This window comes from Gracilinanus agilis, chromosome 6 (genome assembly GCF_016433145.1).
Source record: "Gracilinanus agilis isolate LMUSP501 chromosome 6, AgileGrace, whole genome shotgun sequence".
NCBI classification, from domain to species: domain Eukaryota; kingdom Metazoa; phylum Chordata; class Mammalia; order Didelphimorphia; family Didelphidae; genus Gracilinanus; species Gracilinanus agilis.
Window position 1 is genome coordinate 14,003,676 of NC_058135.1, and position 25,925 is coordinate 14,029,600.

At 49.0% G+C, this 25,925-nt stretch overlaps 3 protein-coding genes across 4 annotated transcripts in view; 2 read left to right on the forward strand and 1 right to left on the reverse strand.

Annotated features, from left to right (window-relative positions):
- Window positions 1–2,564: 2,564 nt before the first annotated feature.
- UBXN8 (UBX domain protein 8) lies at window positions 2,565–22,937 on the reverse strand. Of its 2 annotated transcripts, XM_044681399.1 has the most exons (8): window positions 22,831–22,936; window positions 19,004–19,126; window positions 10,563–10,633; window positions 9,462–9,584; window positions 7,321–7,458; window positions 5,645–5,686; window positions 3,505–3,579; window positions 2,565–2,838 (listed from the first exon to the last, which is right to left on the reverse strand). In XM_044681399.1, exons 1-8 carry the CDS (start codon window positions 22,916–22,918, stop codon window positions 2,626–2,628), a joined length of 873 nt encoding a protein of 290 aa, XP_044537334.1. In that variant the 5' UTR covers window positions 22,919–22,936; the 3' UTR covers window positions 2,565–2,625. The 2 variants fall into 2 exon arrangements, with proteins under 2 accessions (XP_044537334.1, XP_044537335.1); XM_044681400.1 differs by lacking the exon at window positions 7,321–7,458 and having other exon boundaries at window positions 22,831–22,937.
- A 1,277-nt stretch (window positions 22,938–24,214) lies between these two features.
- On the forward strand, window positions 24,215–24,386 carry LOC123252041 (40S ribosomal protein S29-like). Its single transcript, XM_044681401.1, is given in 2 exon segments — window positions 24,215–24,355; window positions 24,357–24,386. Coding segments are annotated over 2 exon segments (171 nt in total).
- Window positions 24,387–25,060: 674 nt separating this feature from the next.
- Window positions 25,061–25,925, forward strand: part of GSR (glutathione-disulfide reductase) — a 29,533-nt gene continuing 28,668 nt past the window's right edge. The window contains 3 exon segments of the mRNA XM_044681398.1: window positions 25,061–25,090; window positions 25,092–25,268; window positions 25,270–25,314. Of these exon segments, the coding sequence (XP_044537333.1) occupies window positions 25,061–25,090; window positions 25,092–25,268; window positions 25,270–25,314 (252 nt within the window).

Below are 25,925 nucleotides of genomic sequence, written 5' to 3' on the forward strand. Positions count from 1 at the left end.
GTCCTTCAATTGGGGAATGGCTGAACAAACTGTGGTATATGCTGGTGATGGAATACTACTGTGCTCAAAGGAATAATAAACTGGAGGAATTCCATGTGAACTGGAAGGACCTCCAGGAACTGATGCAGAGTGAAAGGAGCAGAACCAGAAGAACATTGTACACAGAGACTGATACACTGTGGTAAAATCAAATGTAATGGACTTCTGTACCAGCAGAAAGCAATGACACAGGACAGCTCTGAGGGATTTATGGTAAAGAACACTACCCACGTTCAGAGGAAGAGCCGCAGGAGAGGAAACACATAAGAAAAACAACTGCTTGAACGCATGGATTGGGCTGGACATGATTGGGGATGTGGACTCAAAACCACCACACCAATGCAACTACCAACAATTTGGAAATAAGTCTTGATCAAGGACACATGATAAAACCAGTGGAAATGTGCGTCGGCCATGGGTGGGGGGAGAGCGGGGGGTGAAGGGGAAAGTAGGAGCATGAAGCATGTTAAAAATGAATATTAATAAATGTTTAAAAATTTAACAAAAGAAAAAAAAAAGAAATAGTCTGAGCAGAGGTGGCACCCACATCTGATGAGGACCTTCTGTTTAGAGGGGGAGCCATAAACTCACAGAACTAACTTTCGGGAATTCCCAGATGGGAAATCTCATTCACCACCAGCTAGGGCACTGCACTCCTTTTGGACTTATCCAGTCTCCCCAAAGTAGATGGATTCTTCCTCTCCCACCAATTTCTAGCTGTCTTTTCTTGCTTTGGTGTGTCCTCTCCTAGTGGATTATAAGATCTTAGAAGGCAGGAGCTGCCTTTTTCCAATTTGTATACCTGGGGCTTGGTGAGTCCTGGCACAGAGTGCTTAATAAACTTTTTTGTAATGAAAATTTTATAAATGTATATAAAAATAGTGCTTTAAAGTCTGAAAGCCCATTACAGAGATCTCATTGGATACTTATGAGCACCATAGGAGGTAGGTGCTATTATTCTGAGTTTACAGATGAGGTAACTGAGGCAGGCAGGTTAATGACTTTTGGTGACATAGTAAGGAAGTGTTTAAGGCTGGATTTGACTCCAGGGATAGCATCTCTTCACAATGCCACCTTTAAGAGCTAAGAATTAGAAAGAACACAGATGTCCCCCTAGATGTGGGGAGTGGCACATAAACACATTTAATAGCGTGTGATGAGTACAGAGAAGCATGGGAGGATCTCTGTGAACTGATGCAGAGAGAGCCAGCAGGGCCAAGAATACAACTACTTCACCAAAGAATGAAGTGAAGAGTGAGTGGAACATAATTAGAAAGATTGAGAGAGGAAAAGCCACCCCAATACAGCCCTAAATGGAGGTGGGGAGCCCACAGATACGTTTCTAGACCCCTTCAATGGAGCTATCAGTTGGGCTTCCTTTTTTCTTCTCTAAAATAATACTTCATAAAGGATGGCTCTTGGGGAGGGAAAAGGGACAAGGGGAAGTATATGTGGGGTATTATGGTGACATAAGAAATGAAAGGCCAATTAAAACTTGAAAACATTTTAAAAATTAGATTGGAAAAGTAAACTACCCTGAGGATTGGCAGTTGAGAGCAGCCCCCAAGCCCTAAGAGTCCCCTTGCCAGATGGAGACCTCAGTCACGGGGAGCCCATTCCACTTGGGCCAGCCCTCATGGTTAAACTTTTCCTGACAGAGAAGCTAAATTTGCCTGTGAAACCTCCATCCATCAGCCCCTTGTGGGCTTAGGCAGAACAAATAGGATCCCTCTTTGCCATGAAAGCCCTTCAGGGATCCCAGCCTTCCCCTTGCCATCCATCCATCACCCTTTCTACAGGCTAACAGCAGTCTCCATCTGGCATGAACCTAAGGCCCTTCTCTGTCCCAAAGGGGCCTTTAGGAGGCCCTCTGGCTTATTGGCACCTCTCCAAATGTTGTCTCGATGTGGGCCCCAAGGAGGGAACTGAAATAGGGCCAAGGGCTGGAAATGATTTGACGTGAAATGCTCCCTAGTCCCTGCAGGGGCTCCAGGGGAGCCTTCCAGAGGGGGCTGCATTCCCCCCACGCCAAGGGGAAGTGGTGACACTAAGGGGTCCTGGGCCTGTCTCTGGACCAGCTGCCCTACAGTGCTGTGACTGGAAGAAGCAGACAACTTGGGCCAATTACATGCTGTGGCAGAAAGCTCTGTGGGATGGCAAAGATGGCGCTGTGTCATGGATGCCTGTGGGATCCTTCTCTGGGAAGGGAAGACCACCCCCCTTCTGTAGGATGCCTTTCCCTGGTCCCCTCCGAGGCTCCCCCTTTGCACGCTATAAATAATCTTGCCCAAAAGTGCCATTTAGCACGAACTCCTGGAGGATCCCCACACTCAGCCCCTCAGGTCCTGATGCTGTTGGCTGAGGTTGAGGCAGGACCCCCGGGACTTGGGCCCCTCTAAGCAGCACACACAAGCCCAGGAGCAGCCCCTTCCAGTAAGGAGTCACCTATTGTGGGAAGGGGAAGGATGAGACTGGAGCTGGAAAGCACAGGAAACCCCTGAATGACAAGAGGGAGCAGAGGATCATTTTAGGGGGCCCCCCTTTGCCAGATCTCTTTATTGTGGGTGGGTGGGCAGCACCCTAGGCTCATTTTGCACGGCTGCTGCCACTCTCACCAGCCCTGCTTCCCGGGGAGGAGCAGGGCTCTTTCTCTTCCACGTTCAGCACGGTATCTGTACCGAGGCCACTGTCTTCTAGGGTCTGGTCTTCTGCCACTTCCAAAGGTCTTCTGGGAAAGGAAGTGGAGAGGGCGTAGGTGGAGCTGGGATAGCCAGCTTTCGTCATCCAGTCCAACAGTACCTAGAAGACAAAAAGTCCGGCGAGTGGGTCCCTGGTGAGGATTCCCTTCGCAGAGAACCCCCCAGCCCGGGCTTCCACAAGGGAAAGCAGCAGAGGCTCTAGATGGCGTGAGCTGGAGAAGCTATAGGTCACGGACTCGACCTGAAGATCACACACCTCATTTCCCAAGTATTTCCTAAACGATTTCAATACTGAACTCAACACTGGCTACATCACCAGACTGACTGCCCGAGAGGGAGGAAGCCCATTGTTATCCCACTCCCTCATTTTACAGAGAAGATGGAAGAAGTTCACCTAAATCTGTTACCTGTGAATCTATCCCATAAGGCACCAATAGGAGCTGAGAATACAGAAACCAGAGGGTTTTTACTCCCAGGCTGACCGTAGAACCAACGGATGAGTTAAAATGAGGGCTGTGGGGGCCAGCGGGGAGAGGGCTGCCTAGTCCCCCGGGGTTCCCATGAGTCTTCTAGGCCAAGCAGTGAAGGAGAGAAGGGCTGAGAGAGCCAGGAAATGAGGCAGAAATGAGGCTGATGGGGTGGTGGGCCCCAGGCTGGGGCTCAGCCCTGGGGAAGCCTCTCCCTGCCTGGAAGCAGACAGTCTTCCAGCAGGGCCGTGCTCTCACCGACGTGACCAAACCCCCCTAGAAAGCCCCCTGGGACTCACCTGGGAGCGGCACCACTTGTAAAACCTGCGCCGGAGCACCTGCCCATCAGGACAGCGGAGAGCAACTGCCACCACCTGCGACAGAGACCTGGGTCACCGGCAGCCTCTCCCGCCTGCCCCACCTACGGCTGGCCTTCCCCCAAGCTGGCAGGGCGGGCCCTTGAGGTCATGCCCAATGGAGCTTGTGTTTCATTATCAGGGAGGCTTTGAGGTCGCAGCCGGGTTCTGGCAGCCTCTGGCTCGCCATCACCCGGGAGGGCCTAGCTCGGTGGGCAAACCTATGACACACGTGTCATGCTGAGCATGAAACATTTGCTGTAGTGTAGTGTAGACACCACTATAGATGGCAATTCTACCCATGTTCATTTACCTATTTGGGGTTATTAAATACAGTTCTATATTACAGTTATACATTTTTGTTATTTAAACTATTTGAAATTATGGCTTTTTTCTCGAAGTGACACACCACCCGAGTTAGGCTCGGTTTTTGGGCGAATTTTGACACACCAAGCTCCAAAGGTGGCCCATCCCTGGCCTAGGACATGCTCAGTGAATGGAGGCGGAGATGGCTGGAAGTAAGCCCAGGCAGGAGCCCCAACACTAGCGGCAGAACAGGGCGCCCCATAGCATTAACACCAGTCCCCCTTCCTCTTGGAGCTCATTGTCTCTGCACTCCCACTCCCTGCCCGCTCCCCCTCTGCCCCAGTCTGTGCCCGCCCATCCTCCAGGGACCAAGGCCATTCTCCTTCCCTTCCCAAGGCCTGCTAAGTTGGGTAAGGAGCAAGCAGCACCAGCTGTGCCAGCCATTGTGCTGCTGGGCTGTAGAATCGAGGGCCACGTCCTGGGGCACTGGCCAAGGAGACCAAGAGACGCAGATGGGGGTGAGCTGGGAACAGCGGGTCGTGGTGGGGTCTTACACGAGTGTCTATGGGAGCCCCAGAGCAAACAGCCCATAGACCTCACACCCCATGGACACGGCCTGGCCTTGTAGTTCAGCGCCCCCAGAGCCCTTGCAGGAATGGCCATGACACAGAATGTGAGATGGTCCCAACAAAAGGAGCCGCCCCCACCATCACCACCCATTAGGTCAGGGGCTCCTGGCAAGCTTGGGTGTCCCTAAGAGCACTGTACAGGATAAGCTTTGATCATGCTTTAGCCATTCATTCCTTCATGTAGAGGGCGGCCCTTGAATGCGGAAAGAAACAAGGAATTCTGGCAGGTGGCAATGAGGCAGGCCGGTGTTCCAGGCAATGCAAATGCTAAGAGGTGGGAGATGGAGGGCTGTGTCTGAGAAACAAGGAGGTCAGTATGGCTGGTATGTTCTGCATAAAGATGAGCCCCAGCTAACAAGGCCAGAGAGGGAGGGGAGGGTCAGACTGCAGAGGATGGCCAGGAGAAAGGACCAAAGGAAGGAAGAGGGGGCAGCTGGGTAGCTCAGTGGATTGAGAGTCAGGCCTAGAGATGGGAGGTCCCGGGTTCAAATCTGGACTCAGATTCTTCCTAACTGTGTGACCCTGGGCAAGTCACTTGACCCCCATTGCCCACCCTTACCACTCTTCCACCTAGGAGCCAATACACAGAAGTTAAGGGTTTAAAAAAAGATTTAAAAATAAAATAAAATAAAGGAAGATCTGTGAGGTGGTCAACTGGCCAGGCCTGAACACAAGGGGTGGTGACGTGAGACATCTGGGACGTTGAGTGACCACCCTGGGCACTGGCCAGGTAGAGGGGAGCCTGGGGAGTCTGGACATCAAGGGGTTCAGAAGGGGGTGCCACGTCAGACTCCTGTGCAAGCAGTGCCACCCCTCCAGTAGGATGGGGGGAGAGAGGCCCCACCTCACCGGCTCTCTCCCCGGCCAGGTTATCGCCAAGGCCTGCTGCCTGGCCCACCACGGGCCAGCCTCCATTCGGCCATCAGAGGGTCACCCCCTCACAGAGGACACGGGCTGTCCCAGGCCCTGGATGCCCCACCTCAGGGCTCAGTGAGCAGCAGAGCCAAGGGGTCGAAGGACTGCTAGTCCTGAGGGGCCGGCCTCTAGGCAAAGAGCCGCGTGTCCGGAGCCTGTGACCGGAGACGCTGAGCTGAGAAGAGCGCCGAGCCCGCCCCCCTCCCCTTCAGAAAAGGAAATACAAAGCTTACTTGGGCTGCTGTTTCGGGGGGTTCTTCAGGTAAAAGAAGGACCTGAGGGAGGAACAAAGGCTGCATTATAAAAAGGAAAGCGAGGGCCCCTCTGGCCGCAGCAGGGTCAAGTCCAGAAGAATCGCAGGGCCGTGGCCCGAGACGCTGGCTGGCCGGCTCCTGACCCACGATTCTGATTCACAAAGGTCTCGTGCCCAGGAGACGCCATAAGTTTACAGAGAAGGGGAAGAGGCGGCCCGTGCAGGGCCGGACAGCCCCCACCGCCCCAGCCTGCCATCCTGGGAGCCGGCGACACCTCGGGCCTCGGTCGGCACGAGGAGGAGGAGCTCGCCCCACGGAAGGCTCCCCGCTGCCGAGAAGGGGCTTGGCGCCACGCTGGCTGGGCCACCCCAGGCTCTCGCAGGTTTTGTTACGATGGAAAAGGCCTGGCCGCATCTCTGAGCAGACAGCAAAGGGCCATCACGGGCAGCAGCCAAGCCCCCTGGGCCATGAGGGCTTTCATCCTGGGACAGCAGGAGCAAATACCTCGGAGGCAGTGGGAGGGAGGGGAGAACGGGGGGCTCCTTCCTCCAACCCAGAATGGCTCCCAGGGACTAGCCATCCGAGCCCCTGTCCTGAAATGGCAACGGAGTAAAGGGAAAGCCGCCGTCCCGTCCCAGAGGGCCCTGGAGGAGAGCACTCAGCACGCCTTGGAGCAGCAGGGAATCGCTCGCCTTGGGAGGCTGCCTTCAGGTTAGCCTGGAGCCCCGATTCTGGCGCATTCCTTAGCGGAAGAAAAGAAAGGGCCAGACCCGGGGAGGCAGAAGCCGGCGGTCCCTGGCCCTCATGGAAACCTGGGGTGGAGGGTGGACACGGGGGCCGTGTGAAGAGACTGGTGGGATGCCAAAGAGCTCACCAGCCACAATGTGAAGAGGTTAAGATGGCGGCAAGGCCAGGGAGCAGAGGCTGCAGATGAGAGCCCGGCCCAGGCCCAACAAGCATCCAGAACTCTGGGCACACAGCTCTACACTGTGTGCCAACATCCTCAGGGCGCCGTCCCTCCAGGCTCCTAGGCTGAACATAAAACCAGCCACCACTCTTCACTGGAAGGTCAAAGACTACAGCGGAGGCCGAGCAGACGAGACTCACTGGAAAAGAGCCCGAGGCTGAGAGAGATGGAAGGCCAAAGGAGACAGGGGTGGCAGAGGACGAGGCCGATAGAGTCATGCCTGCCTTCCTCCAGACTCGGCCCTCTGCCGAAATCTTCCATCTCTGTCCAAGCTCACTGCTTCCTCCCTGCCTGCCCGGGATCCTGCCCTACGAGCCCTGAGAGATCCTGACCAGCAGCACACCCTGAGCTGCTCCATGCAGTGTGGAGAGCCAACTTAGGAGGAGCAGCCATTTCCACGGTTTGGAGGCACTTCTTCCTGGTGGTCTCCTTGGAGACGACCTTGCTTCTGTCTTTGCCTGGTCCTTCCCAATGTCTGTGGGGAGTGGGATGGGAGGTACCAACTACCAGGCTATGGGGGCTCCCCTTTGTTGGGAGGGAGGCTGCCCAGGACTCTCTCCTAGGAGGTTCTCATGGGCATTTCCGTCTAGGCTCAGTAGCCTTCTGCTAAACCTGGCAAACAAAGGGGTTCAATGCTTCCAGCTCTCAGCAAAGCCCCTTTGAGTCCCAGCAGCCACAATGATGCTACCTTCTTTGCCCTGGGCTGCTCAGGAGAGGCTGAAACACAGCCCCCATGCCCAGGCAGCTTCCTTCTCCTGGAGGCTTCCTTGTTCGGGGTGTCCCCAGATGCTCCATTTTCATTGTCAAGCGGTGGTTCTTCACGCTCCTGGTCAGGGAAACAGAACAATTGAGAGCTCTCTCTAGACTTTTCTCTTGTTCTCCATCCAACAGGAGCACTCTCTTCCTTTTCTATTCATGTCCCCAGCTTTAGGCATTCCACAAGCACTTAAAAAAAATGTTTTATTTTTTCCCCATTACATGTCAAAACAATTTTTTAAATGTTCATTTTAAAAAAAAGTGTTTAGTTCCAAATTCTCTCCCTTCCTCTGACTCTTCCTTCCTCATTCTTTCTCTGCCCTCCCCTCTACCTGAGACAGTAAGAAATCTGATAAAGATTTTACATGTGCCATCATGTAAAACATTTTTCTATATTTGTCATTTTGTGAAAGAGATCTCAAATGGAAAACAGAAGAAAATGAACATGTTTCAGTTTGTATTCAGTCTCCATCAGTTCCTTCTTAGGGCAGATGGTATTTTTCATCATGATTGCCAGGGATTGCCTTGGATCACTGCACTGCTGAGAATAACTAGGTCATTCCCAGTTGTTCATTGCACAATATTGCTATTACTGCGCAGTGTTCTTCTGGTTCTGCTTACTTCACTTTGCATCAGTTCATTCCATAAGAATTCATTATTTTTTTATTCATTCATTTATTTATCCATTTACTCCCTCATTCCATCAAAGGAGCTTCAATGTAAAATGTAAATGAGAAGAGAGTGTAGCCTCAGGGGTGGAAAGCTGGGACTCCCTTCCATTCTCTCAGGAACCCGGAAGAAGGCCAGAGATGCTGGAGGTTAATTCATGTCTCTAAGAGGGCCTTCAGAAGGTGACAGCCCCGGCTCCATCCTAGAGCTAAGGTCATACTTTGTTACCTCCAAACAAAAGCCTTGTTCAACATTTCACCTGTTTACCTGTAGGCTGCTCAACCGTCACTTTTAAATACAAGAATCAGTGACCAAGAAAGACTCTAGGGCCTATTTTTCAGTCTTTTTTGGTAGAGTGTTGAGCAGAAAGCACAGGAATCATTTCATTAAGCAGAGGTTCCTTACCTCCACCTCCATGGGAACTCATTTAAATGTGAAATTCTTTTTTAAGGATGCACTTCCCCCTTAAGTCTAAAAATTCCCTGGGACAAGGTGGGACCTTCGTGAGAGAGAGAGGAAGGTACTAGGATCCTCAGTTTCTTCAGATGGAGAACAAAGGGGCTGAGCCCTTCATGATCATCTGGTCCTTCTGGAGCTCTCATTCTGAGATCCTGGGGCTCTTCAGCCGGTTAAACAAGACTCCCAGAGGGTTCATATGACCCCAGGATGGTCAGCCTGCCTTCCAGACACTCATCACCTGTCCATCTTGCCAAAGCAGCCTTGCATTTTTACCCAGAGAGCTATGAATTCAGAGTAAACTGAATTGTTGCTTAAAAGAAATCTTGCTCAAGGGTTAGAGAAGTCTCAGCAGACACAGCACTTCAGGTTGTGTCTGCGGCTGGACCAAAGGAAGGGGTTTTGAAATTTTGGCAGTCGTGACTCACCAGTCAGAATGAACCTGACTACTCCATACGCAAGCAGCATGACTGAAGGGCACTATATGGACCTGCTATAGGTATAAGGGGGACAGTTCAAGCTTCTTACTCTCGAATGCTAGACTTCTATGCAAAGATGACCCATGCAGGTCATTTCAGAAGTGGCTGGAGCAAGAAGTGACCTAAAACCACCAAATGGAATCACCGGAACCCCAGAGGACGGGAAAGCCCTTCCCGCTGTCCCTGGATCATATTCAAACTGGCAGGGCAGGGGCCACCTGATCTTCACCAAGCCTTTTTCAATGCCCTCCATCACTCTTCTGATATGGCGACTGGGCAGAAAAGACAGAAAGTCCCTCTTTTTGCTCTCTCCCAGAATCCCACCTCTTCTCCCCCCAAAAGAAAGAAACTAACAACAGTCACTCTGTAAAGAGAGAACAAGATTACAACAGTGAGAAGAACTCACTCAAAGAACAACCATTCCCACAGGAGGAGTACAATGGGAGTATGCCAGAGAACCTTCTCTTACCCCAAGCTTGTAGCCATCAGTTGACTTCCAGGTTTCACCCATTATCTGAAAGAAGTATTTTTCCTTCTGTCTCAGTTTCTTTTCCTGACGAGGTTTCAAGACATTCTTTAAGTATTCACTGCTCTGTTCATAAAAAGCCAAAACAGGGATGGTGAAGCTTTCCTGGTGCTCCTGGAGGCCCAGGGAGCCCCCCAATCCTCACTCAGACCCACAGTTGCATTCAGATGGAGCTTAGGGCTTCCCCCACCCAGCAGCCCCCTCCCACTTCACCTGCCTCTCAGGAGCAAAGAAAACCCTCCACTAACACTGGAGTATCCTGTTCGGTGCCCCTGCTTAGCCTGTGAGGATGACAGAAATACATCCCTGGGCTTCACTACAAATGTCATTTTGTTCACTTCTGAACATGGCCCCACAAGCAAAATCTGGGCCAAGGCCAAACCAGAGCATGGAAGGGGAACAAATAGGGCCTGAAAACTGTTAAGAAAAAAGAAAACAGGCATATATCAGGCCCTTACTATGGTGCTATGGGCCAGAGACCCAGCAAAGAGAACACCAGGCTCTGCCCTCAAGCAGGTTCATTCTAATATGGGAACCTAACAAACAAAAGGAAGCTGAAAAACAAGCGGGGAGTGAGGTACCTGCCCAGGGGTCCACTTTTGAAGTCTGGAAGCCAGGAGGGAAATGAGGGCTAAGGCCTAAAAGGACTATCCGGAGAGGACACTCAATAGAAGGGGTTTTTAGTAAAAGAAACAAAGGAAAAAAGCTAAATTGGCTTCATCCCATTTTCACCACTCTTTTCAAATGAAAAATGTATTCCCCATTGAAGGGAGTTCAGTGGTGCCCCAACGCTGAGTGCCCTTCTTCCATTGGCTCTGTGGAAAGCCAGGGCCCAGTGGCTGTCCTTAAGGACTATCTTGTGCAGGGGTGGTGATCTGGTGGATGAACTACTTGGGGAAGGGCTGCCTTGGGCAGAAGACCCACTTCATGGCTCTGTCTCAGTAGGGACACTCTGGGCTTCGCTCCAACAATGGGCACTCGCTCTGCAATGGGTGCAGCCCCCCCAGGCCTAAAGCAGCCTCCAAAGCCCCAGGCAGAACTTACCTGGTTACACAGAGCCTCTTGCTGCTCTTCTCTGACTTGTTTTTGCCTTCTTTTGTTCTCTTCTTCTGTTACTAAGACAACACAGGAGAGCTTTCTTATTCTCTAATTATCTAGATAGAAATCCAGTTCAAAGAGGACATCCCCAGAATTGTGAGGGCAGGGAGCCTTCCATGCCTTCTCATGGGTATGACATTAGCATCTTCCCTGCCCCGAGGCCCAAAGAACATCCAGGAAACAAATGCTCGGAACAGAAACACAGGGATCCTGGAAGGGATGAGCTCACTGAGGACTACAGTTGGTGGCAGAGCAGACAAGAGTGCTCAGCCTGGGGTCAGACAGCTACTCCTGGCTATATACCTTAATTCTGTCTACCTCAGTTTCCTCATCTGTAAAACAAGCCCCTTCCTCCCAGGGTGGTTGTGAGGGTCAAGTGAGATGATATTTGTAAAGTGTTTCGCATTAGAATGATCAAATGTAATAGACTTTACTACTAACAGCAATACAATCATCTAGGACAGTGATGGGCAAACTACGGCCCACGGGCCAGGTGTGGCCCCCTGAAATGTTCTATCTGGCTGCACCACATTATTCCTAATCTGACGAATACAATGAGCAGGATATAATACGATGAAACTTCGAAAGAGTTGCCTTAGAAACAAACTGACAGAGGAGCATTTCCTTTCCTTTGGCCCCTCTTTAAAAAGTTTGCCCATCACTGCTCTAGGACAATTCTGGGGGACTTGTGAGGAAGAATGCAGGTACAACCCAGCAAAAAAATTAAATTAAAAAAAAAAAAGGAAAATCAAGTGCTTTGCAAACTTTAAAGCATTCCAGAAATGCGAGCTATTATTGCTATTGACAAATGCTACCTGAGTAAATGGGAGGATCTAGTCCTGGGATATCCTCGTTCTTAGGTTTCAGGATCCTACATCTAAAGCTGGAAGAAACTTTGGTTCTCATTTCAGCAGATGGAGAAACCAAGGCCCAGGGAGTATCACTGATCCCTTATCAGGACCCCTAAGTGTCTGAGGTGGTAGCTGAGTTCAGCCTTCCTGACTGTAAGGCCGGAGATCTCTAGCCACCCTGCCCTGCTCTAGAGATGGGGCTTCCTTAAATTGGGGCCGGGGGCCCGGCATGACAGCACATGGGCAGGCCTGGTCTGGGATTCATTCAGGGACTGTAGACTTAGTGCTTTGAGGCAGCCCCAGAGTAAACAGACATCCCATTTCCGTTAACCTGTGTCTGGTGGGGTATTTGGAGGAAAGAGCCCTTAGAGATGCTCAGTGCAGCCCTCTCATGTTATGGAAGAACAAACTGAGGCCAGGACAGGAGAAATAAGTTACCCAATCAAGGCCCTGTTTGGGCATACGTTCTGAGACGTCCAGAGGAGCCAAGCAGGAAAGGAGAGCCTGCGGGCGAGGAGAGGAAAGCTGTTGACTGTAGTGCAACCCAGCAGCAACTAAGAGAGACAGAGCACCTCGCACAGCCTTCTGATATCAGTCGGATTTTCCCCAATGGGCTTCCATCCTGGGAAGAGAAGGCGGAACAGACCCAGCGTGCCAAGATGGACTGTGGCTTCCTGGTAGGCATCAGCATCACGGTGGCCTGCACGGCGGGGGCCGGACAGCCTCGTGTCTATCCCCTCCACGACGGATGCTCTGGCCCTGCAGCTCTAAAGGAATAAGCAGGCAGCAGAGAAGCCGTAACATGGCTCATGAGATGGACGTAAAGGCTGAGGAAGAGCCACACACTGAGTTTACCAACGCCTTAGTAAGTTTAACGATGCCACTGCACAACTGTGATTAAAGGACAGGGAAATCCGATGTCCAACTCAGGAGAGCAAGCCTGGAACTGGAGCACGCTGGATTCCCGTTCATTCCCTAAGCTAACAGTGGAGAAGAGTACTCTGGATATAATTTAGTCAGCCTTGGTTTCATTTCTTTAAATTTCTTAATTTTCATTCTGAATCTACACACCAAACAAAAGTGGAATTTTCATATGCACAGCAGAACAGAAAAAGATTCAACATAAAACTGAACCCCGGATGGGTGCCAGCAATCTTCTTCGGCTGGATGACATCTCAATCACCTATTACTGGCATCAAAAGTAGCATGTCTAGTCCCGAAAAGCTGGGCATGCTAAGCACCTTTCCCCAGAGCCCCGAGGCCAATAGCATGTTGGTGCTGGGCAGCTGCCAACGGAATGGATTGGTGCCACACCTCTGGCTTCCAGCATGCTGCCATGATTGACCTGATAAAAAGCTATGTTCTTGATAGGGTGTGATGTAGTAAAAAGACCGCTGGGCTTCGAGTCAGAGGTCTGGGGTTCAAGTTTTCCCTCTGCCAGGCTGGGCACTGGCACAGCAGTAGGAAGAAACACAACAAAGGAAGTGATGTGGGCTGAAAGGTCCCCCAATGCTTGCAAGCAGCTGGACACTATCAAAAGAACAAGGAAACAGTAACTAGTTGATTAGTATGGGGCCACTTTTCAGATAACCATCTGGATTGCTTAGATTTACAACTATGAGAAATCTTTACATCAGTCTTTAGACACAATGCCCTTGTTTGGGGTCTCTGGGCAGCAAGTACAGGGGGTTCGGTTCCCCAGGCACACAGGATGAGGTTCAAACAATGCTCAATTTCCACACTCACTGCCTTCTTTTGCAATCTGCACAGGAAAGAGCAAAATTTGGCCGAAAGTTGTCCTGGATTGCTTAACTTATCATTAGAATCCCATTTCCATTGTGGTTTGCTTCCCTTAGTGAACCACGGGACAGTCACACAGGCCAAAGTGGACTATGTGTGGCAAGGGCTCAAGGTTTGGTGTGGCTGTGTCAGAGCTAACCCTGGAACTGGCTATCCAGGGAAGAAGAGAGAAAATGAGATGCATGCTCCCATTTTCCAGTGGGTTGAGCAGACACCCTTGGGGTTATGTCAAGGGCCCCCACTTTGGAAACCACCACTCTTACTCCACTGCATCACTGGCTCTGACTCTGCTGCCTGGCTTTGGGCTAACTCCAGGTTCGATGACCGTGTCACTTATGCCCCTATCCAAGTCTCAGAGCAAGATACTTAAATCAAGAACGGACCCTGTGGGCCCTCCGGTGGAGACCTGCCATTTTGACTCATTTGAATCATTAACACTACTCTGAATCCAAATCGATCAGCTATTTCTTCATCCAGATGTTCTACATCTCCAAGTTTTCCACAAAAAGAGAATGGGATTCTTCATCAAGGAGTGCTTTAGAGAAGGAAAGTCAGAAACCGAGGCAGGCAAGAAAGCCCAAAAGTGATTGACTAAGCTGATTCCAGATGGGAAAGGGGCAACTATACAGGTGGACATCTAGAGTTTTATGTATAATCTTCTCTGTTTTATTTACATGGAAATGCCCATTTTGTCAAGTGTTTGAGTGCAAAATAAAATAAATTGAAATAAATAAACCTGAGGTTAGTAAACTTTATCCATCGCATTCCTGGCTTGCACTAGCTAGCTTAGTAAGCCTGTCACAAAGGAAATAAGATGAGTCAGCATGGCATGTTTTTGGTGAAGCCTCATTGACTTCTCAAGATGATAACTAACTACTCCAGTTTTCCCAGGTGTCAAAGCCAAGCTCGGGGCCCATGGATTTCAGATTTTGTTCTCTTACCTTTTAAAATGTTAGAACATTTTCTCTTCTCCACAGTAGGGACACCTTTCCTGTCTCCCCATGATCTTTCCAGCGTCATGGACCATGCCAGAGGTATTGCTTCTGCCAATTCATTTGGGGATGAGGGAGGTCATTCCTGAGCTGGGCAGCTGGGGGCTCTATCTTCTTTGTTATCTTGGGCACCTATGTTCTTCCAATCTAGTCCAAAGGTGATCCTCATTGGCCCAAGAAAATTGAAGGAAAATAAAGCCTGGGCAGCAGCTAAACTAGTCTTCACCCTGGTGTCTGCCCTCACTGTCATGTCCCTAAGTTAAGCCTCCTCTCTGCCAACAGAGCTGACAGGACTGCATCGGCTCATCCTGTCTTAGCGTTCCTGACCCCATTATTTCAGGACCATGTCATGCTCTTATAGTCATCATCTGGTACCTGCCCTTGCCTCAATCTTCTATTTCTTTTTAAAATCTAAGCTAGTTACAAGACTTACTAGAAAGGAGAATTAATCAATGTTTGAGGATTTGAATGTTTTGCAAACACAATAGTCTTGTTATTTATTTTCTCCTTTTTTATGAACTTAACAAACATCTCAATATTCAAACAACATCTAGGGCTAACCTGCCCCAGAGCCTTTTAGTCCATGGGATCCTCACCCACTGACATCTTCAACAGGAAAATCTAAGGACATGGTAGACTATGTCAGCTTTCCTCTACCTCCAACTCTGGAAAGGACTGGCCACTCCCTTGTCTCACCTCAACATCCATTTTTCTTCCTGAGATTAAGAATTACGGGTGGGGGGAGGGAGAAAAAGAAGTTAGCAGAGAGAGAAGGAGATAGGAGAGAGAGGACAGGACAGAGAAAAAGAGAGGAGAAGAGAAAGAAGGAGGGAGGGAGGGGGAGAGAGCCAGAAAGAGAGAGAGACAGGAGGAAATATGGGAAAAAAGGAGAGAAAGAGAGAAATTGTCTGGATATTTGAAGTGTCTCCTCACAATAATATCATGTCTCCCAACTAGACTCATACTCACTTTCCTGAACTCACTTACTTCTTCTTTCTGTCCACAGAGTGAGCAATACTTGCCTGTGTAGAAATGTAATGCAAGGTGGCTAACAGAAACTTTTTGCTTCTGTAATTTCTAACGGTCACAAAAAGTCAGTTAAACATCTTAGAATCTTCAGAAAGTCAGTTAGGACTTGAAACTATAAATAGAGGTGAAGTTCCAACTGATGGGGCTTTTGCCTTCTGGCTTTTGCTGTGGCTGGAGGCTTTTGCTTTGGCCTTTCGACTTGGCTTTGCTTTGGCCTTGGCCTGTGCTTATCTTGTCTTGGGGAAATTTAAACCTCTCTCATTTCTCTGGACCTCTCCCTGACCTCTCCATCTACATTCCCTTCCCTTCCCCTGAATTTCCTGTGGGTCCTGGGTGGAAGGGAGGGCTTGGTGACTGAACACTGTGGGTTTTAGTTTCTATTGACAAGTAGAGTATCCTCAAATAAGTTACCCCTAGTTTTAGTGATTTAATAAGGACTTTACTTAAAAGGCAGTCAAATCTCCCAACTTGGAGAGCTGGACTCTCTCTGTCTAAACCTTTCCGTGACCCATCCCCCACCATCACCCCTCTCCCTAGCAGCAGTTAGAAAATCCTAAACCCCTCTCCCCTTCTGACTGACCCTGGTATTAATAAATCCCCTTGTTATCTATTCAAGCCTCTGGTGAATCGTGTCGAAAATTGAGGCAAGGGCTAAAAGAGGGAAGGAATCATTTTCTTTTATTTCTTGAGAGAACTGGGGGCATCCATCTTGGCAGGAAGTACCTACCCAAGATTTCCTCCAGCCATCAGTTTGACTGATAGGGTGGGGCCCTCTCGACTCCTCCCTCAAGAGTCTTTAGAAACTAACAAGAGAAACCCTCCAGCCAAACCTAAACATTTCTTACTGGCCCTAATTTCCTCCCTGCATCCTCTGCCTAAAGCCTCTGAGAATAAACCTGTTTGAGCTGCCTTCTCCTACATACCCCATTTCCTTTATTCTCCTATATACCTTCCCATACCTTCTTTCCTCCTCCAATCACTTTATAATCACCTAATATCCCCTTTATCCTTCCTCACACCCAAATTGCTTTCATTGACCAACTCAGATTACTTACTCTTGATAACAGAAACCATTCCTGTTTCCCTACTTTGGGTCTTGAATCTCCTTCCATGAGCAGCATCCCTTTTTCCCATATAAGGTGGCGAAGCTGACCAAGGCTATTGCTTTAGTCAAAGCCATCCAGAGTTAGCAGTCAGTCCAGGCATGTTTTAATCTGTCTGGTCTCCATGATCCTGATGAGGCCTGTCCATCTGCATTACAGTCTCTAGACCTTGCTTATAGCCTAAACTTTGGGCTTTGTATGTAGACACTTGAGGGCAGGGTCTTGCTCTTGGTGCCATTTTTAGCCTTGGTATCCAATGAACCTCCAGGGGTCAGCACTACTCTCCTTCCTTGTTTTCATTATGTTGCTTTGGGGGCAGAGAAGGGCTGCCATTCTTTGAATCTCTAGTACTTAGTGCAATAGCTGGCACATAGTAGGTGTTTAATAAATGCTACTGACTTCTCTTGACTTCCTTCAATATAATTACTCCCTAAGACCCCTAGCTTAGCAGACTTCTCCTTTTTACTCGAAAGCCCTTCTGATGAGTCCAAGCAGACCCCCAGCAAATCTATTCTCAGCCTCCTCAGCTAAGTGCATTCTCTCTGACCAGAAGGTGGTCATCTATACACTTTAGGCCAAGGTCCAGAAGCCCCAATTCCCTCCTCAGCCAACCCTTTCTTAAAGGTGTGTTACTTCTCATATCAATGCTTCTTTTCTGCATTTCTTGTCTTCTATGGGTGTAATTTAAACAACTTAACCATAACACCTGACCCAAACCTATCAATCTTTTACAGAATGATAACATGGGGGTCAAGGTTTGGCTTTTGTCTACACAGGAAATGAACAAGCCTGGTTACACACCCACTTCATCAAGCCAGAACAGCAGACAGATGCAGCAGGGGACTCTTGGGAACAATGGAGTATAGAGAACACAAATGACCACTTCGAGGACCCAAGACGTGAGCAACAGTGAACAAATCCACCCTGTGCTTCTTCTCCCTTTTATCCTCAGGCTTCATAACCTTCTTAGTATCATGTAGGCCCAGGTGAATCACCAGAAGTGGTTGGCTGGACAGACTTGGGAAGAAGCTTTGCTGGGTCTTCTATCCTTTCCCAGGAAGCCAAACAACCTCTCTAAAAAGAACGAAATTGCTCCCTCCTACCCGGCCCCCCGACGCTCCTTACTCCTGATCTTCAGAGTCAGTGCTCTCACCTGATAGTGTCCAGGGCTTCTCCTTGAAACATTCATCTTCTTCCTCTTCAGGGTGAGCCATCAACAAGATCCACCTCTCCAAGGACACTTGATCTCAATTGTTTCCCTTCTTTTCCAGCTGACTGTACCTGTGATCTCTCTCTGCCTCTCTACTTAACTTAGGATCTGTGAACCTGCTTTCCTATTCTGATAATTGTATTTCAATAAAATTAGTCTCCTTGCAATCCTCTATATTTTGTTTTGTGCATTTAAAAGCAGAATTCTGAGAAGGGGTCTCTAGTCTTCATCAGATCAGGACACAAATATGGGGAAGAACTCTTGCTCTAATCTAATCTAATCTCTCCATCACCTGGTTTCTTTCTTGCAACCTACAAACACACCCAAGTTTTCTCCATCCTAAAAAAAGACTTCCCTTTAAATTTACCATCACTGCCAAATGTCCTTCTTGACCCCTCAGTGGCTTGGGGTACTTCTGACTGCACTGAGATATTCTCTCCACTCAGGGTTTTCATGGCCAGGTTTTCTTTTGATGGCTTCTCAGTCTCTTTTGCTGGATCATCATCATCTGTATATCACCCCTTCTTACCTGTGGGGGTCCCCCAAAGCTCTCTCTTGGGTTTTCTTCTTTCTTCTCTTCGTAGGTTCTTATTTCATGATCTCATTGGTTTCTGTGCTTGAGAGTCAGGAAGACTTGAATTCAAATCCCCCTCAAACATTTACTAGCTGTGCAACCCTGGGCAAGTCACTTAACCTGACTGTCTGCCTCAGTTTCCTCATTTATCAAACAGGGCTTATAATAGCATCCACTTCCCAGGGTTGTTGTATGAATTAAATAATAACTGTAAAGTGCTTTGTATGGTGCTTGCTGCACTGTAAGTTCATATCAACGTCAGTGATTTATCCCATGAGCTGCTGCAGGGCAGCCCTTCTTTGGATGTGGCTTGGCTCCCTTCCATTTCTGAAATCTTGCTGGAATGTTCCCCTGTGGCTGGGGGAGCCTCTGCTGCCCATCTGGGGTTTAGGAAGCAGCTTCAGGAGCGAGCCATCCCCCATGGACACACAGAGAATCGGAGTAATCTATGGAGACTGAGGGGTGCACAGGCAAAAGAGAAGTATGAAGCTGGCCTCATCACAACAGGCTGTGACTCATCCATAATATATTCTCAAAATAGGTCCTATAGAAAACAGTGATGCTTTCCTTTCACTGGGTTCCTGCTTTGAAGATGACACCAGCTTCCACTGGCCATGCTTCCTAATCCCAGCAGGACATCAGAGGTTAGAACAGAGAGGGGTAATAGGGCCCCACTCACACATTTCTCAAAATGAAGAAACTGAGGCCCAGGGAGTTTCAGCAATTATAGGCCATAGTCACAGAGCAGCAAACCACTGTACAAGCTCATACCAGGAAAAGACAGAGAAGTAGAAATCCTAAAGGAATTCTTAGGGGCCATCAGCTTACCTGTCAAACACACTTTGGATGGCGCTTGAGATGTCAGCCATGGGCTAGTCACTGAAATAATTAAAGTCAGGATAGCGAGAAACAGCAAACCCCGGCCAAAGAACAAGAAGATGTCCTTCCATCCTAGTGAGGAAAAAAAAAGCACTGATCATTAGACTTCCAAAGATTCTGCCTGGTTCTGACTAGAGACAATCACACATCAGGGGATTATTTACAGGACAAAGAAAATAGCAAAACTAGCCTTTCTTTTCCTAAACTGCCTTCATCCACTTGTCTGCAAACAACATGGTCCCTGGTCATCTCTCCCTCCCACCCAGAAGCAATGCCATCTTACCTTCACCCCTTAGAATGCCTTGTTTCCTCCCAAATTCTGCATAACTGTCACCTTCTCCATGAGGACTTTCCTGTAACTGGCCCAACTGCCATTTTCTTTTCTGGAGGGGAGCCATATACTTATGTACATGTTCTCCCTTAATAGAATGTACACTCTGAGGGCAGGGGCTGTGATATGCCTGGGAACATGAGAGGAACTTGATCACTCTAAAACCAGCATCTTCTCTGTCTTATGAATAGAACAATGATTAAAGAATGGATTTAATGTATGGAATACACCAGTGGATCTCTGATGGCAAGAGGGAGCCCCTGTAGTTTCCTGAGCAAGAGAGAAAGACACAGTTACTTAGAGATAGCATTTTGGTGAATGCGTGGCGATTGGATTGGAAATGGGAGAGAAAGAAGGCAGAGAGTCCATTTCAGAGGTGATGGCAGCCATAGGAATGGGGTGAAAGGGTCAGATTATAAGATCTACTTTGGAAACAAAATCAGAAAAACTGACTGGATGTGAGGGATGAGAGGAAGTCAAGAATGACTTCCAGTTTGTAAAGCTGAGTGACTGGAAGGAGAGAGGCATTTTCAAAAGAAAGTATCTGGTATGAGACATGATTAGGTAAAATGCCTACAGGCTACCCATTTGGGAATTTTCAATAATAATTGGAGATGTGGAACTGGAGTTCAAGAGAGAAACGCTAGATTTTCTGATCTGGGATTAATCTCCATATGACAGTGGGACCCAACGGCACCAAGAGGGCAAATGTAGAGACAAAAGAGGGCCCAGAAAAGAGTCCTGAGTCAACGAGCCCAAGGCACTGGGAGGGCAGGGTAGGAACAGAGATCTAGAAAGAAGGATCAGCCAGACAAGTAGAAGAAGCAGGAAAAAGCACTGTCACAGAATACCAGGGAAGAGAAATGCTTTAGAAGGACAATAACAGTATCTAATGCTGTAGGGAAGTCTAGGAGGCTGGGAACTGAAAAAGGACCATAGGAACTGGCCATTACCAGATTACTGATTACCTTTGTAAAAGGTAGTTTCTGTTGAGTGGTGAGGTCAAGGCTAGATTACAACACATAGAAAATGAAGATGGGGTGATAAAATAGAAGAGATATGGGGTAGATGCATGGGAAAGCCACAGCTTTTTCTAGGAGCTTGACTGCGAAAGGTATGAGAACTATAAGAGAGTAGCTGGAGGGTATCCTGGGCAGAAAACTGCTCCTAACTCATGTCTAGCTAAGAATTTTCCTATACCCACAGTTATGAAAGCTCTTATAAGCAGGAGTCTTTGCTTTAACAATATGACTGAGATCTCTGAATTGTTGCTCCCTATGTGATCTATTTCAGGGGACAGTGTCAAGTCCTACTTTGATGACTGATCACTTAGTTGTGATGGCCCTGGGACATGCATGGCAACATCACAGAAAAGGATAAGATCCAGTAGGTCTTAACAAGCTGGAAGCACCATCAGAGTTAAGTTCTTGCTGGGGGCCATAAGATGATCAATTTTTTGGCCACAAGTAAATCTCAAAGATTATCTACTAAATGAAAGAGGAGTGGCAATCTCTATCTGTAAGGAGAACTGCCCTATGGATGGAATCAGAGCTCTGGGGATCAGAGCCCAACAGATGGAGTAGACATGGTGCCAGGGAGGCCCTGGTTGGGACTCCTGCAAGGGATTAGATTCTTACTTTCTTAGACTGATTCTCAAAATGCTATAATAGTATCAGTCTAGGAAGACTGGTTTTACAAGTCCAGTATATCAAGGAAGAGAAAAGAGGCAACTTCTTTCCAAAGCCACTGAGCCCCATCCCATCAACGTTACGGAAACAAACATGATCCAGAGAAAGTGGCAAGGGGAGTAACTGGAGGGGATCCAATGGATTCTACCAGTAGTGATGATATTGGATTCCAGTATTTAAGTGAGGTGGCAATCCCAAGGGTTGAATCAAGTAGATGCATTCAAAATTATTTGATGCAAGGAAAGAGTCATTAAATTAGGTTTTGGAAAAACAGAAAATTAGAAATATTTCCACCTTGGAAATGAAAGGGTAGATTTTTTTGTCTCAATCTGGAAAGGGAAAAAACCCTAGATCAGAGCTTTGGTTTTCACCTTGGTTCCCTATGCCTCAATGGCCACAAGATGTTTAGGCTATGTGAAATCCAGACATATCTCTCTCATGGAAAGTGTCAAGGTTTCTCAGTAAATCCTCTGGGCTTCAGCAGGACTAAATGAATGCCTACGAAATCCAGATAAGTTTTAAAACAGGAAGGCATCATTGTTCTCCTTAGCTGCAAATTATTTCCTGATGGGTTTTGGATGTGACATGCCATTTAACCTGATGCTGCATTTCTAAAGCACTTTCTGATTTCATTACTTTTTTCTTCCTCTTTATCTCTTTTTACCCAATAACATTCATTTATCATTCTGGAGTCTTTTTCTTGCTTATTTATTTTCTCCACTGACATTTCTTCCTGTGTCTACCAGTTTCCTATTGGACTTTTACCTTTTCCAGCCTATTTGTTGCAGTTTTTAAAGTAATAAAGGAAATTGTATTAAATGATCTCACTCTGGGTAGGTCACATCACCTCTGTCCTATCTGAAGCAGTCAGAGCTGATTTTTTCCTTACTTCTCTCCAATCATAAGTCTAGGCCTTCTAGCCCCAGATTTTGATAAACACTGAATACAGTCATTAGCATTCATCAACCTAGGTGCTGATGGACACGGAGCCTAATTCACCTTAGGGCTCTGTCTCCTCAGGTTCAGGAATTCTTAAGTTGGAGGCTATCAATTTCATTTTCTAGTATTTTGGTATTGTATTTAATACAACTGCTTTCCTTCCTATATAGACTTAAAAATATTATTCTGAGAAGGGTCCATTGGCTTCACTAGACACTAACATTGTCAAGGGGATCTTGACCCAAAAAGGATGATTAATTCCTGATCTAGACTAGAGGTGTCAAATTTGTGGGGAGTGCAGCCATGAAGAGCACTCCAAATCACTAGTAATGAGTCACCACACCTTCTGAAAAATTGCTAAGACCCTCTATCCAAGCAGCAGGTCGTGTGAGAGGCAGGGTGGAAGGATTGGTGCACTAATGCATAGGTGGTGGAGCTGTGAAATGCAATTTGGAAGGATTCCCCAGAAGCCCTCGACAAGAACCAAGTGCCCCTAGCCAGGGAAGGACAACAACGCAGATTCCCATCGATAGGAAATGGCTAAACAAACTGATGCATGACCGTCTAGGCGGGTTGCAGTGTAGGCGATGAATAAAGAGCGTGGGGACAAAGTCGGCAGTTAACAAGGAAGGGAAGCCAACAGAGTCAGGCAAAATGCTGCCTCCTTCCCAGCATGCTTTGAATACAGCACGTCCTCTCGCCCGCGTGGCAAGGCATGCTGGGAACTGTAGTCCTCTTGAGGACGGTCGGTGTACGCTCAGGTGCCTGGAGGGAGAAGGAGGCAGGGACGCTGGAGGAGTCAAGGAGCGAGGCCTTACCTGGATTGAGGCCCGCGCTCCGTAGCTGCAGGCAAAGTAGGAGCACGGTTGGGAAGGTCAACAGCAGCCATGTAGCACGGGCCGCCATGGCGCCTGAGGCCGCTCCTGGAGCGCAAGCGCGACTCCGCCCCGCGTGCCTGGCCTCCATACCGCCCCACCGCGGGCCACTACCATCTGGAAGGTAGGCGGCGAACCCCGTAGAGGAGGCATCTGGGAATTACGTCTTCCAGCCACTGGCTGCAGGGGCGTCTGGAAACAAATGGATGTTTGTGTTGTAAGGTTGCGTTACCTTATTGGAGCTTTAATCAATCTCCGGAAAGATTTAACTTACCCCCCCCCCCCGAGATACTACAGCTATGGTAGCGCCCCAAGCGGGAAAGGCGCGAGGACGTGGGGTGGAGAAGAGAGAGGGAGGAAGGTAGATAAAGAAGGGAAGGAGTACTAGGGGGAGGAGAGGGCAAGGACGTGCTGAGCAGTGTCTCCTGGGGTTTAGTCTTGAGTGGCCAGTCCTTTCTGGGTGACCCATACGTCACCGAGCGCCCCCCCCCACCATAGGGCATACTGGCCTCCAAGTACTCCCCTTTCTGGCTGTCTTTTATTTCATATGGCACCCCATCATGCTCCTGCCCCCAAATGGCATGCCGTCTCTGGTGTCCACATGATACAGAGGGACATTTTGTTATTCTCTTCGTTCAGTGCCTTGTATACAGCAGGCGCTTAAGAAATGTTTTCGGTGATTGGATAGGGTGCTGCATGGTGGATAGAAACCTCATCATTGCCAGGGGTGACCTGTCTGCAAAAAAGGGGATACAAAATCCTTCTGAACATTTAGAAAAGTGGGTGGGCCACTGATGGAAAACCAAGGAATTGGCAGAGTGCTGGGCTCTGCCAGGAAAGCAGAAGGCCCCCCAGGACATCGGTGCAACGGGAAGGGCAGGAGCTTTCAGTCAGGACAGCAGGATTCTGCCTACTGCTTCTGGCTGACCTTGGGCAAGTCACTTAACCACTTTGGGAGTCCCTGGAGATGGTGCTCTTATTATTATACTCCTGCCTCCAGGGTTGTGAGGAAAAGACTTTGTAAACCCTTAAAGCACCATGGAAACATTGTGATTCCTACTTAAGGGAAGACATCTTTTAGTGTAGCACCTGAGGAGAAGGCCTGGTATCCTAACTCCTGCCCTTGGGGTTTGGATTGGCCTCACTTCCAGGACCAGGTTGATTTTCTAATGGTATCTGCTGAAGCCCCCACGTGTGCTCCCTGGAGATCAACTGAGAGTCTTTTTAGTATGTCCTCCCTCTTGAATAGCCTTTAGAAAAGAGTATTTCAGGGTAGTGGTGCAATATGAACAGCCGGTCAGTCAGTGATGGCTTTCCTACTGGTGCCATGGATCACCAGCAGCTCTACTGGCCCCATCCTCACCAATTCGGCCAGGAGTCTCATTACTGCCAAGTATGTTCTAACTGGCATGGCCTGATTCGCAAGTACAGTTTGAATGTATGCCACCCTTGCTTCTGACAATATGTGAAAAGACATCGGCTTCATCAATTTGGACTAAATTATATTTATGGACCTTGCTTCAATGGTTTCCCTGACCATCAATAATGACCATTTTACTGGGCTCTGGACAATTATTTGAGCCTAAAATATAACTAAAAAAAGTCACCCTCAAAAAAAAAAAAGACAGTGATGACCTGCTCTCACAAGTCTGGAGAGAATAGAGGGGAAAGCAGGCTCAGGCTTGGCAGTGATGAATGTTCATTTGCTCACATTCATCCTTTTAAAGGTTTTAGCCCTACTTCAGTGGAACTATCATCATTTCTGAGTAAATGAAGACCGAATAAGATTTTACCATAAATATTGACCGACACACGACATTTAATAGAGCTCATTACTATGTGCCAGGCAAGAAAAAAAAGGGGGGGATTCCTGCCCTCCAGGAGCTTCCATTCCAAGGGGAGAGACAATGGGCACACACATAGGATATAAAATATAGGATTCTTAGACTGAAAGTAATCTGAAACCCAGCATGGGACTGAAATAAGGTCTGCCTCCTGCCAGTTTCTTTTGCTTCTTCCTTTAATTTCTGGGGATAAGAATGAATGGCTGGGCTAAAGGGCCACAAAGCTCCACCCTCCCAAACAGGGAATAAAGGACCTTAGTCATGGACAAGTCCCTTCCCATTCCCAGACCTCAGTTTTCCTCTTATGTAAAATCTGGGGTTTGGAGATGATGAGATGTTAGATCCCAAACTGGCAGGGACCATCTTGCCCAGCCCCTCCTTGGAAAGTGGAGGTGCCTTCCTGCTCTTCTGGCCAGTCTCATATGGGAGGGGACAGAGGGCTCCACTTTTGGGGGCCCTGGACACTGCTGCCAGAAGGCACTTCCCGGCTGTGGGACCCTGCTGCCTCAGGGTCCTCACCTCCCCGAGGGCCCTCCGTTAGTGCACCTGGGCTGTGGGAGGGCCTGCTGCCGCTGGAACCGCGGTCAGTCCAGTCAATAATGCACTGTTGAGCACTCCCATCGCAGGCCCCTAGGGGGCTCGAAGGGCAGAGGGCTGACCGGTGGGGCAGGTGCCTCCCGACTGGTGGTCGCCTTGCAATGTCTGGACGGGGAGAGGGACGGACGGGCCTCACTCCCCTGGCCTCAGCTGACCAGCCAGCAGTCCAGCTATCTGGCCTCAGTTTCCCTTGCAGGGGGAGGGCGAGACCGAGCGGGGAGAGAAAGGGAGGGAGGGCTGCTGAGTCACGCTGAGGCTGCAGCTCCCCGCAGGACTTCCGTGTACCGGCCCCGCCCCGTCTGTCCACTGCCCCGCGCCCTCCGGGATCCTGCCCCGAGCCTCCGAAGGCGCAGAGCAGGCTCACTGGCGGGCGGACGCTGACGGAGGCAACGTGGGCCTCTTTGCGGTAGCGGGCGTGGTGCAGCGGCTCGGCCCGAGGCTGCTGCGCGCTGCCCTGAAGCCCGGGCGGCGCTGGCCGGCTGCCGGACTCATGGAGCCGGCGTCCTGTCCCCTCTCGGGCCCAGGCGGCGAGCCCGCCGCTATCTTTGACTACTTGGTCATTGGCGGCGGCTCTGGCGGCCTGGCCAGCGCCCGGCG